At 40.8% G+C, this 13,588-nt stretch overlaps 1 protein-coding gene and 2 long non-coding RNA genes across 3 annotated transcripts in view; 2 read left to right on the top strand and 1 right to left on the bottom strand.

Annotated features, from left to right (window-relative positions):
* On the top strand, nt 1-9,940 carry LOC125010357. The gene is made up of 3 exons (XR_007113053.1): nt 1-444; nt 5,210-5,300; nt 9,889-9,940. It is a non-coding gene; the product is annotated as an uncharacterized LOC125010357 (long non-coding RNA).
* Nucleotides 3,715-11,346, bottom strand: LOC125009528 (Fc receptor-like protein 1). The gene is made up of 9 exons (XM_047587569.1): nt 11,098-11,346; nt 10,821-10,856; nt 10,421-10,684; nt 10,096-10,338; nt 9,855-10,010; nt 9,691-9,777; nt 7,356-7,457; nt 5,021-5,107; nt 3,715-4,047 (listed from the first exon to the last, which is right to left on the bottom strand). The coding sequence occupies exons 1-9, from the start codon at nt 11,126-11,128 to the stop codon at nt 4,004-4,006; spliced, it is 1,050 nt and encodes a 349-aa protein (XP_047443525.1). The 5' UTR covers nt 11,129-11,346; the 3' UTR covers nt 3,715-4,003.
* Nucleotides 10,781-13,588, top strand: part of LOC125010510 — a 19,926-nt gene continuing 17,118 nt past the window's right edge. Inside the window, exon 1 of the long non-coding RNA XR_007113089.1 lies at nt 10,781-10,877. This is a non-coding gene — a long non-coding RNA (uncharacterized LOC125010510). The remainder of the gene's footprint in view (nt 10,878-13,588) is intronic.

Genomic DNA, 13,588 nt, shown 5'->3' on the forward strand with positions numbered 1-13,588 from the left:
TTAGAGTAAAGTGCAGAATGTCAGTAATAAGCTATCGTAGGTGTTTGGTTGTGGGTGGACAGCCTGTGTTGTTGTTGTCATGGAGATCGTTGTCAATGACACACAGAACATCTACTTTCCTTTTGTTGAGACACATTTCTTTATGATTTGACTACTGCCCGTCCCTCCACCCAGCCCTCTGTCCCTCCATCCCTTCACCTTCCTGGTTCATTGAAAGATTGAAATCAAGCGGCTGAAGGACAAACATGTCGTCAGTGTCAGAGACTTTCAGCTTGATTTCAAACGTCCGCTGACTGTGATCTAGGCAGGTTGATAGATTCAAGGCAGGAAAACAGAGCAGCGAGGGATCAACAGAGGAGGAAGAAGATGAAGACAACATGTCTACTGGGACATTTGCGTCTCTCTGGTTGACTTTAGTGAGCGTCGTCCTGTCTGTCTCTGGAGGTGAGTTGAAACCAAACCACCTTTATCTTTGTGTTTAATAATAATTCAGAAATATATGTTGTTAAACAAGATAAAATGACAAAAAATAAAGTAAATTCATATGTGTTTAAGAAGTAACAGATTTACGTAATTTGTGTCATTGCTGCCCAGAACTAATGTTAGTTGTCTTTTGCGCCGCTACGCTCGACAAAAATAACAAAATTAAAAACACCACATTGAAAAGCATGGCCTAAGATGAGTTAAGGGCTTCTCTCGTGACAAGTGGCTGACGAAATATGTTCCTTTACATTTGTAATGTATTTTGTTTATATTGCACAGCCCAGTATTAATGCATCGTTATTTTATGTTCAGTCATTATTGTGAAGCAACATAGTTTATTGTTTATGTATAAACAGTTCTCACAGCATGAAGCCATTAAGGCATGAAGGAATGAAGGAATGAGGGCATGAAAGAACCCGGTCTGTGTCTGTCGTGAAGTGAGTTATACAGGGAGTGAAACGTCTCTAAATTATTGTTCCTGATTGTTCATTTCTCTCTCTGATCTGCTCTCTCCCTCTCTCACATAAAACACATCGATATAGTACCTGAACATGTATTTTGTGTCCGATGAGTTGTTCTAGAAGTAGAGCCCTAGATACAGTTTGCTTGATGGTTTCCTGTTGCAGAGTCACAGTGCTCGCTCTGTTTCATGCAGTGGTACAGGTTTACTGTGTTTCATCCTGTTTTCAGCAGGCATGCAAATACAGACCCCAGCTCATATGAAGAGAATCATTGTCTTTTATTTACAAAATGTCCCACAAATGTTCACTGGAACCAGACTGTACCACAGAGGAATGGAGGCCACTTCTTCATATAGGATTTAGAAATTTGCTGTAAACTGAGTCTTCAGTATTTATTTATTTATTTTTACTGGTTTATTGGTGACTTGGTTGTAGATGTGTAATACAAAAATACTTTTTACACAAGGTCTTGTATTTCTGAATGTGTTCTGAATTTTACTTCCTGCAATACGTAGAGGGTTAATGAGGTCTTAAATCGTAGGGTGCTGGGAGGTTAAGATGAATATGATAAATCAGGAAAAGATTCAAAAGTGAATGTGAATGATCCATGTACCAAACTGGGTTTTTACCTCTTAAAGTGGATCTGGCTCCAAAATGCTACTGATTCACTACAGGAGGCAACGTACACAGAGTTCAACCTTTGGACATTTTATTTCTCCTGGACATCATCACATTCTACCATTGAGCTCATTATACGATCCAGAAGAAGATGGAGATTTCCTCCGTTAGGCTAAAGCTAACTTTTACTACAAGATGTCTGTACTGTTTGTCATCTGTAGTACCACCATTAGCCCACTAGGTGGAGGCAAAGGTATGTTGTATGAAAATGATGCACAGGGATCATTCTACCAGGAAGTCACCTCTGATGAAACATGTCATAAAAACAATATCAGTTAGATTTGTTGTCAGTTGTTTTTGGATTTGATGTAAAATTGAGACACTAGAGGAAATGACATGCTGACTGTGAAATTCAGAGTTTGGCTCTGGTTAGCTCCAGCTGTGTGATATCAATGAAAAGAATAGCTTCTCTAGATTTAAATGGCACCCAGCATGGCAGAGTGTGTATCCCTGATCCCTGATATGTGGAGGGCTCTTAAAGAGCTCATTAACATATTCAAATTAGTAACAAACAAACACCTTTTATAATGAAATACACCTAAACGGTTGAGTTGTTTTTAAGGGTTCAGTTACATATTCTACTAAACACACATCAGTTTGTATCTGGCGAGAGTCTGACTACACCAGGTTATTCTTTAGGTAATGAATGGAACTGATACACATTAACAATAAATAACAGAGTGCTGCAGCATTATTCTGATCAGTCATGTAACTCCCTCATCAACCCCTGGCTGTAAATCTCCTGTTGATGTGCTCGGCTGATTTTCTTCTTCTTCCTCGGTGTTGGAAGGTGGTACAGCTGATGTACCAAGTGTTTGAAGTGGTGGCTCCCTCCATGTTGATAGGGGCGGGTCAGGAAATTAATTCATGTGATTTCAGGACAAAGGATGTTGTGGACCTACTCTGCATGTGTGTGGCTGTTGTTGTAATGCTGCTTGGTTAGAAGAGTGATAGCAAGACGCTGTATGTGGGTGGAACATCACTCACTCTTCACTTGTTACCCAGTAACCTAATTACACGACGTACGCTGTCTGAACACATATTCCTGAGATAACTTGTCTGCCAGTGCACTAGAGAGGACGCTACTCACTGCTATTGTTGTGTTAATTCAAATCCAAACATAATGAAGTGAAACCTTTGAGGGTGAACACATTTAGAAGCAAAATAAAGTTAGAGTTGTTGGACAATGAATTCCAGGCTTGCAGCTTGGATGGTTTACTGTGTAACTTAGTATCTGGACTTATACACCAGAAGGATTCGTTCCAGGAACTACATTTATGGCCAGTTATATCAGTTATATGCTAGATGCTAATCTATTATCCACTCTGCTGGCCACTGTTTTAATATGTGTCAGTAAAAAGTCAGAGGTCAATAACTTCATGTCACTAGTAAAGTAGATGAGACTTCCTTAACTTCATAGTTAGCTTAGTGGCCGTGATGGAGACTGCATCAGTATCTCAGTCTGTCTTTGCTTATCTTATTGCCGGCTGTGGTAGCTGGCTAGTTTTGGTAGGCTAATGCAAACTGCTTGATATCAGATATTAGATCCAATGCCTCCTATCCAATCCAATCCAGTGATGGGGATGCACATATCGAACATACAAAGACACACACACACACACACACACACACACACACATCCATGTACTTCTATCTTAATGAGGGCATTCACTGGCATAATGCATTCCCTAGTTCCTTACCCTAACCCAAACTCTAACCCTAACCAAAACCTAATTGTAACCTTTATAATAAAATGGTCTTTTTTGGGGAAGTGACCTCACGTCTGTACAAGGCTGTTAGAATGTTAAGACTCTTTGTTCATTGCAAACTAACACACACACACACACACACACACACACACACACACACACACACACACACACACACACACACACACACACACATCTAGAGCTTCTCTGCAGATTGGCCAGAAGTCAAATGATGTTCCAGCTATTTCTGTCTGCAGTTGCGGTATTTGTGCAACTGTTTTCAACACTGCAGAGAGACGTGTATCGGTCAGCCGTAACCAAAACGAAAGAAGTCAAATTTTCCACCTGACATCTTGATGAAAACCACAGAACCACACGAGAACTAAACAACAAATTAGACCAAAGTTTATTGATCCTGCAGAGAAACCAGACCACTGCTACAGTCACGAATAAACTTAAATTTATGTTACTGAGAACATAACAGAGCTAATATTAACAAAGATATATGAAAGCAACTACTAAAACCTAATATATTTACACATTGCTGATTTTGCAGAGCTTTGTATTAATTTAGAGAGATTTAAAACATACTGATGAAACTATTTTAGGGGCTGAATGGACCAGCCAATGGACTCTGTCCAGCAGCTGGACATCAGTGGGTGGACGGGTGGACTACTTCAGCGAAGAGTAGATGACCTCTGGCTCTGGTGGAACCTCTGAACACAGACACACACAGTTCAAAGTAAATCAGACACTGTTGTAGATTTTCAGGTTTTGTATAATCAATCAAGATCTGTGACCTGCACCACTCTACAAAATATCAGCCTCAGATGTAGTCCCAGATCAGTCTGCTTACGCCAGTCCGAACCAGGAACTGTCATTTGTAGTAGCAAACTCAAATGGCCACATGAATAAAGAGAGAGTCAGCATTTTCCACATGACGTCTGACAACTGGTCAGAGCTACCAGCACCCACCCTGACATCTTTCTCAGAAAGCCATGGCGTGAGACTTAAAAACAGGAACCAGCACCATCGACTTCCTTTTATACCTTCAACTCTGCAGAGTCAGCAAGACGCCAAACTGAACACATGTCACCATGTTAAAACATCTTATATTCAATATAGTTGAAAGAGACTTTACACCTGATTGAAGGATTGTCTATAAAAGATGGACATATCCACAGTGACAGCACCCCCTAGTGTTTTATTAGGAGTAAAATAGCACTTTATCGTGGAGCCAGCAGTCAATCCCTTCAGACGTATGACACTTCAATGACAATCAACAACTGGCAATAACAGAAAAGATACTGTCCAGATTTCCCAACAGTTGTTTGACTATGTTTGTCTCAGGCCACTACAGAACATTCTCCTTTTAGTCTTTGAACCATGTCTGTCTACATATGCTGTTTGCTTTGGGTCATTGTCCTGGTGGAAAATAAATCCTGTCTAAAATTCTAGTTCTCTTGCAAACTAAATAAGATCATCTTCAAGAATTTCCCTAAAATTTCTTTTCCAGAAATTCCTTCAAAGCAGCCGTAGACGTCTCCTTTTTACATGGCCGCTAAGATTGTGAGCACAGTCTGCACATGTGCCACATTGCTTCTATTTCTTAATGCTGAATTTACTTAGCTTAGCTTAGCTTAGCGACTGGAAACTGTGTCCACAATTGACAGTAAAGAGCAGCTGTACCTCTGGTCCTTTTTGGTCTGATGGCTATTTGTCCATAAGTGACGTTCTGTGTTCTCACTGCTGGGTAGAATGTAGCTGGATCACTCTCTGGAAAATAAAACACACAAGAGTTACATTAATGTACCTTCTGCTGTCCTGCCTCCATTTCCATGGAATATCTGAGTAATTCTGTGACTCTTCCTTGCATAGGTCCTGATGTACTGTCATCCTCCCTCCTCATACCCTCACACCACCTCATCCTTCTGGATGTCCAGAGATCTGCAGTGTGGGCACCTATCAGGTAGGATCTGATGACCTGCATGTAACCAAAGCCTGCTCAGACATGATTGGTTCGCACTGGTGCAAAACTCTTGTCCCTTGCCTTCACATTCTGCATATATCTATTTGTTGAGATCTGTTAACTTTCAACACTGATGCCTACGATTCTCCTCCATTTGCACCACGCTGGCAATACTGTTTATTTACTGCTTATGTTAACACTTCGGTAGCACATGAAATAACACATTATGTATTAAGAAGAGATTAAGTGGAAGGAAGCAGGTTTTCACAGTTGTTTTCTCTTCTCAACACCTCTGTGGGAAATGAAACAGAGAAGTGGACGACCACAAACAGTTTGCTGCTATACAAAACTGAGACATTTGACCACAAAATACAAAACTCACACATGTACACACTAAGAGCAGCCAAAGGAGACCACACTACAGTGAGAAGTCTCACTATCACGCCATCTGATCAGACTACAGTTCAGAGAAGGAGGAAGTTGCTGCTGTGGTTTTACATGCAGAGTTTAAAAAAAGTTCTACATTAATAATTGTATCAAGAGACAGTTTGAGAGGCTGAAAACTCCCAGCAGAACATCTCTGTTCTCGTGAGTCCGTCTCTTTATTCGCTCATGGTTTCATAAAAACCAAAAAGTCCATCCTCACAACAAACCAGTGATGAATGGATCCTACTAACTACTACTGAGTGTGGACCAGAGCTCAGAGTTAAATACTAACAAGCCTTAGATAAGCCTGGAAGTTGTGTAAAGTTGTGTTGTTTCCCTGGCAACAGAAGTTTCCATAGTTGTTGTCAAACTTCTCTAATTAACTGACTTTAACTTTAAAATGAATCGACAGTCACATCGTCTGTTGATGTTACCGCCATTGTGGTAAATAGTCTTGTTTTTAATATGGAGCTTTTCTACCAATTGATGCTCAAAGCGCTTTACAGTCACAGACACATCGACCCACTGACTCAGACAAGCATGCAAACATTCACACACCAGTCCCATGCACTGAGAGCAACTAGGGGTTCAGTGTCTTGCTCAGGGACGACCCAAAGACACTTGCTCCACTGCATCTACCACTGCATGGTGCTGAAGAATAACAATTTAGGTACATCTTTGTGTCTACATCCACCTCGGAATACACATGCTTTGTTATGCTGTTGCTGTTGTCCAAAGGGTCACACCCTCACATGACTTTAGGTAGCCAGGTAATTCAGTGATGTCTGGACTGTCTCCCACTCTGTGTCTGTAAGCTCACCATATACCGGTATACCGATAAACGCTCCACTATGGTAAACTTTGTAATAAGGACTTTGAGTACTTTTCTTCAACAATGGTCAGTGGGAGTGTGAAGGGATGTAACACTGAGGAATAATTGGATGACCTCTATGTGACTGTGACTCAATTAGGAAAGACTGGTCAATGATGCAGAACGTTAGAGGGGAGTGATTGGAAGGAAAGGCCTGTCTGGTCTGATCCGGATGTGTGTTTTGTGCCAGCTATGGATTGGAGGTGAGGTGGATCAGGTGGCAGAATCAGCCTGGCCTGGTAAACCCAAATGTGTAGTGAGGGCTGGCAGTAGTTGTGTTTAGAAGGTCAGTGGTGTTGACTGGGTTTGGCAACTTTAGAACAGGCAGTGAAGAAAGTTGGCAGAGGACAACCTTTAACAAGGTAGTGAATAATATTCAAAGAACAAAGCTGAAACAAAGGCAACTGGAAAGGACTGAACTAAGACTTTGTTCACACTGTCTTAACACATCTCTCCAAATGTACATGATACATATAAATCACATTTTTAGGGACAATATAAACACTGGTTTTCATAAAGTTTCACCCTGAGCCATGAATTGGGTTTGGAGGAAACGTGTTCTTGAAACCCAGTCCAGTTGCTTTTAGTTTAGCGTTGGTTTTTGGATTTACCAAGACCTAGATGACTGAGAACCTTCACAGACATGATGAAGAACATGATGATGAAGAGCTACTAAACATCAGCATGTTAGTATTTTGATGTTAGTGTTTGTCTGAGAGTAAGTGAACCATGGTGGAGAGAAAGAGGAGCAGCTGTACCTCTGGTCTTTGACTTGCGTTTCTTGTCTCTGATGAATATTTCTCCATAACTGACATCTTGTGTTGTTCTCACTGCTGAGTAGACTGCAGCTGGATCACTGTCTGAAAAATACAGTACATACACATATCATTACTGCAGCTACTGCAGCTGATAGCAGTACTGCTGCTGCAGGGAGTACTACGACACTCACATCATCTCTACTCACTGTAAGACTTTATTAAAATGAAATCCGAAATGTAAGAATAGTTGGTGACACATGCAAATTAAACCGTGAAAGAACAGAGAATAATGCTGAATAAAGTTAATTTAATGCAATAAATAATCACATTAAAGAAACATATAAACATTGATCGATGACCTGATTCCATTTCCTGATTCTGATCTAAACATGAGCAGGTCCTTGCTTTGATCAGAATCAGGAAACAGAGCTGTTAGTTTCTGTTGACAGACTCACCACAGGAACAAACCACATGTCTCAGCACACACAGAACATACCTCCCTGACAACAGAGTCATGTACTAAAGATTATATTTACCACAGCTGATATAGTATTAGATAAGTGCATCAAATAAAATGTAAATACAGATACAGAGTGATTAAAGGTGTGAATTATAAATGTAATCCTTAAAGTATTCACCTAAGAACATCCCCCCTCACAGTCCATGTCATGAAACTAAACGTATTCTTCTCTATGAACAATAATAGAAGTGTCTTCAGGTTTACAGATCACGTGTTTCAAGAAGTTTCAATGAGGGTACTAACGGACCTCTTTTGACCCATGGCAACAGTTTTTGGGGGATGAAAACAAGTAGTTTTGTCTTATTTGGACACATTGGCCATCACCTTCCCCTGCAGGAAGGCATGGCCCTCATCATCGCCACAACTTCCCTGCTTGTGTCTCCAGTTCCTAGTGTCCTGGTCTGCTGATGTCAATGTCAAAGACCCACCCTAAGTCAGAAACAGCCCATGGGTCTGCAGACAATTGTACTCCAGCTCAATGGACGTTGAGTAGATGGCAGCATCTCGGTTTTTCATGGCCCGGCCCACGGCTGCTTTCAGGACGATTGCTGCACGGCCTTCACCAGCATCAAAGTTGCATTCTGTTGACTCCTCCCATGTTCTGGGGTCAGAGACCTCTCCAGTGTCCTGATCTACTGAGCCCTTCCAAGCCTCAGCTTCCATGCTTCAGGGATGGCTGATACCTCCTTAGTTCTAGGCTAGAGGTGATCAAGACAACTTGCTGAAGTTCAAACCGAGCATTTGATGAGGAAGAAAGGGGATTAAAGTGGCTTTGAACATGGTCTGGTTGTTGGTCTGAGTATGTCAGAAGCTGCTGATCTACTGGGATTTTAACCCACAACCATCTCTAGGGTTTACAGAGAATGGTCGGAAAAAGAGAAAATATCCAGTTCGCGGCAGTTGTTGATGTGAGAGATCAGAGGAGAATGGGCAGACTGGTTGGAGATGATAGAAAGGCAACAGTAACTCAAATAACCACTGGTTCCAACCAAGGAATGCAGAATACCATCTCTGAACGCACAACACGTCCAACCTTGAAGAAGATGAGCTACAGCAGCAGAAGACCACACCGGGGGCCACTCCTGTCAGCTAAGAACAGGAAACTGAGACTACAGTTCACACAGGCTCACCAACACTGGACAATAGAAGACTGGAAAAACGTTGCCTGGTCTGACAAGTCTCAGATGTCAGGGTCAGAATCTGGAGTAAACAACATGAAAGCATGGATCCATCCTGCCTTGTATCAACGGTTCAGGCTGGTGGTGGGGGTGTAATGGTGGGGGGGCCATGGTTTAAATGCCACAGCCTCCCTGAGTATTGCTGCTGACCATGTTCATCCCTTTATGACCACAGTGGACCATCTTCTGACGGCTACTTCCAGCAGGATAATGCACCATGTCACAAAGCTCATATCATCTAGAACATGACAATGAGTTCACTGTACTCCAGTGGCCTCCACAGTCACCAGATCTCAATCCAATATTTCACCTTTGGGATGTGGTGGAACGGGAGATTCTCATCATAGATGTGATCAGATATCAACTGTGTGATGCTGTCATGTCAATATGGACCAAAATCTCTGAGGAATGTTTCCAACACCTTGTTGAAAGTATGACACCAACAATTAAGGTAGTTCTGAAGGAAAAAGGGGGACCAACCTTTTTTATTTAATTTTTTACGTGTTTTACATTATTCCAAGTCCCACCTACTAACATGGACAGATTGGAGCTTATGACCCACAAAAATTGCCCTCACCAAGACAAAGAAAACACCCATTACACACAGAGTCAAAACATGAAATAATAATAACTCTACCTCTGCTCCGTCTGATTGGCTGTTTCTTGTTCCGTGTTATCATTACGTCACTGTACGTGACGTCTTCTGTGACGTTTTCTTCAACAGCTGAAATGAACCAAAATGAACATCAATATAATTTAAACAAACCTCATACATTTACAATCCAGAAGTCTGTGTCTCACCTTCATGTTTCCTACGAACACGTCGTCTCACCAGGAAAATCAGAAACACCAGGAGAACCAGAGAACAAACAGAAGAAAGAGACAAGAACACAGGGAGGAGAGGAGAGGAACCAGGAGGAGGTGTTGTTGTAGGAGGTGTGGTGGTGGTGAGTTTCTCTAGAATGAATCAAAGTTAATAATGAACTGATTGTCTCATTGTGAATGTTGAAAGCTGCTGAAGAATCATCTATGACCTCCTCACCTGTGACAGTGATCCAGCTGGATGGAGACTCTCCATGACTGATGATGTGACACTTGTAGAGGCCTTCATCAGACCTGTTAACATGGTGGATGGTCATGTGACCTGTAGACTCAGTCCTGATCAAGGAGCCATCTTTATAGAAAATAGCTGAGAGGATGGAGGGAGTGGTCTTTGTTTTACAGGTCAGAGTGATGTCATCTCCCTCCATCACAGGGAGGACAGGACTCTGCAGGATCACTGGTCCTGCTCAACACAGAGACAAACTACAGCATTTCATCCATTTCCACACAGCTTCATCAATACTAACTCCACAGTCTGAGCTTACCAGAGACAGTGAGGTTGATGCTGTTACTGGTTGCTCCCTCTCTGGACTCACACCAGTAAACTCCACTGTCTGATGGGAAGATGTAGCTGATGTTACATGAAGTACCAGCTGGTTTTCCCCACCCAGCTCCACACTGAGTCCTCTGTCGTTTGGTGGTGTTTCTCCTCAGAGTCCATCCAGCAGAGCTGTCGTCCTCCTCACAGCTCAGAGACACAAAGTCTCCTTTAAAGAACTGAGAGCTGCTGGGACTCACAGTCAGACGAGCTGGGAGGGTTCAGATGAAACAATAGGATTCATTTAATGTCTTTTCTCTGAGAGATGTTGACTGAAAACTTTGACTCTACTGAGTAATAATGCTGAGGACTGAACAGGTTTAAAGTGAATGAAGACGTTGACTAACCTTGGTTTGTTGAGCTGAACAGCAGAGAGCTCAGAACTAAAGAGAAATGACACTCAGGTTAGTTTGAGTTCAACAACAGCAGAAGTCCAGTGTTCAGGAAACATACAGGAGACGACACCATGAAGATTATCTGAGATCTCTGGTGGATCCACTGCTGAATATTTACTAAGATGAAAGAACATTGTGGATTTTGTCCTTAGTCTTCTTTTTTGGTAGAGACCTGGTAGTTTCCATGTCTCCTTCATCACTTATCAACAGTCAAAGATTGTGGACTTACAGAGCAGACGCTGCAGAGACGTTTCCTTCATTGTCCTTCTCACTCGTCTGACCTTTTTTCATCTTTTCTCAGTGACACCAAGTAAAGCCCGCCCTCTTCCTCATATATGAGCCTCTGTTTTTTTTTCTTTTTGAGTGTGAAGACTTGATAATTCACTGTTTCATCATGTGATGATGAAAGTGATAAAAGATTAGAAATTGTAGAACTGTAACTACAAACATGTACCAGAGGTGTTAATTCTTAGATAAAACACTTAAAATCACACTGTTGTATTTTAGTATTTTGTATTTTTAGTAGTTTTTCAGTATTCATGCAATGACTTCATCTCTAATGGTAAATGTAGACTGTATGTCTGAAATGGACTTTAGTTTTCCAACCCTCTCTGTGACTCTACTTCTACAACAAAGTGAGGAACCACTTCTCAAATTTTATTGAATTCTCTCCGTTTGATAAATAATTTGTCATTTTTATAATAACTGACACACACACTAACCATACGGTAACCTTAAATGGTAAAAGGTCTTACTTTCATATAACACTCTTCTACTGAGCTTTACAGTCACAGACACATCTACACATTCTCTCACACCAGCGCCACACGCTGGAAGCAACTGGAGGTTCAGTGTCTTACTCATGGACACTTGTGATTATGACTAGGCAGAAAGCAGAGCTGTAAGAACGGCATCATTTAAAATCCAGCTTCTACAGAAATGTATGATACCTAAGAATGACATCATTTGTCCTTTAGTGAAAGGTTTTGGAGCCTGTAAGAAAACAGGTTTCTGAGATTCATCTAGATGTTTCCTTTCCCGTGACAGACTGCATTAAGTATTTTACCTTTGTCTACCACAGCGTTTATCATTGGGAATGTTTCAATTTCATGTATGGAAAATGGATTTTAGTGTAAATAGGTTAAGTGTTAACCATTAACCCCATTTGTATGTGGTCATTTTGATCACTTGTTCATTTTAAAACTACAGGAGACATGTTTTGAAGTGTCTTTAGTGGTGGAATTTTCTTTTGGAATTGCTGAGGACATTTGATCAGATGCCACAGGTGGTGAATAACTTAGATAAGACAGAGGATCAGATCTGGGCCCTAGATCCTCACCTCCTGTTCTCCTCCCCACACTACTGTGTTCTCATCCTCTTTGTCTATCGATGCAAGTTTTTCTTTTTCACCTCTTTATTTTATTTCTAGATCTTACACATTCCTTCTCCATCACTTGTACTAGTTTAGTACCCTGTGGCACACTTAACTTTCCTTAAAATCCACATTTTTCTCTCCTTTTTTTAGAATGTTTTACATTTTTGTCATCTCTCTGTTTCATGTTCTTTGTATCTTCATCCAATTCTTCTACTTTACAACATGAGCTCTCCTCTCTTTAGTTTTTATCTTATTCTTGTTTCTATTCCTTATTAATTTGTCTTTTAATTACTATGACTATTATTATTATTATTATTATTATTATTATTATTATTATTATTATGTCTCAGTTATAGCGAGTTCATCCGAGCAACTGGTCCAGTTTTGGTGAGAACCACTTCAGTTGTCACCGTTAGGTTTCTGTGGTTAGAGGTTGTTGTCACCGTTAGGTTGCTCCATGTTCTTCACCAAAAGACACTATAACCAAGCCAACTAACCTCTCCTCTGATCACTCCTTTTCATCTGTTTTTGTTGATTTTGTTGTAAGAAAAGAAAAGAAAAATTACTATTAATGCTTTGGGCCAAGTTGAGGCAGGTCTTCCATTGTGATTTATTTACAGTTTTGTCCCAGACCTTAAGTATTTGGGTCCTTGTTTTATATGTCCTCCTCTACAGACTCAGCGACTTAAACCAGTCATTATATTTCATTGTGAAGAAGAATCCAAATACTGACTAGGTCCTACAGAGGTTTCTAATAACTGTACTTACAGGTCTTTAAAAATAATGTGGATATGAAGAGAAGTCAGGTGTCAAGGTCACTTTATTCACACAAACAAACAGCAGCAATGAAATATCCTTATGTCCAGATTAGAGCTGCTTCAACTGGTTCAACAGTTTCAGACAGTTTCTGATGGAACAGCTTCTACACTGAGCTCAGAAAACTACACAGCCATTATCATCAACAAAGACTCAGTGACATTCAGCACTAACACAACTAAGACATTTAGGAAGAGCTGAACTGAAGCTGATCACCACTGATCATCTGACTCTGTCAATACCAGCTTTAAATACACAGCTTCATTAATAAGTAAGAGCAGCTCTAAGGCCACAGAGGAAAGAAAAACAGAAAGAACTCAGCTCCTCTACTAGAGACTGAAGGAGAGGAAGTATATCAGTTCATTCATACATGCAGCATATCAACATGACACAGACAATAGATCCTTTACACTGTTTTTATTGGTTTAGATAAGTTATCAGTAATCGTCATCCATTGTGTAAATACTCAGTAACATCTGATCTGTACCTGAGGATCAGTTTGTGATGATGAGGAAATGTTTGTTTAGTA

The sequence above is a fragment of the Mugil cephalus genome, chromosome 1 (genome assembly GCF_022458985.1).
Source record: "Mugil cephalus isolate CIBA_MC_2020 chromosome 1, CIBA_Mcephalus_1.1, whole genome shotgun sequence".
NCBI lineage: Eukaryota > Metazoa > Chordata > Actinopteri > Mugiliformes > Mugilidae > Mugil > Mugil cephalus.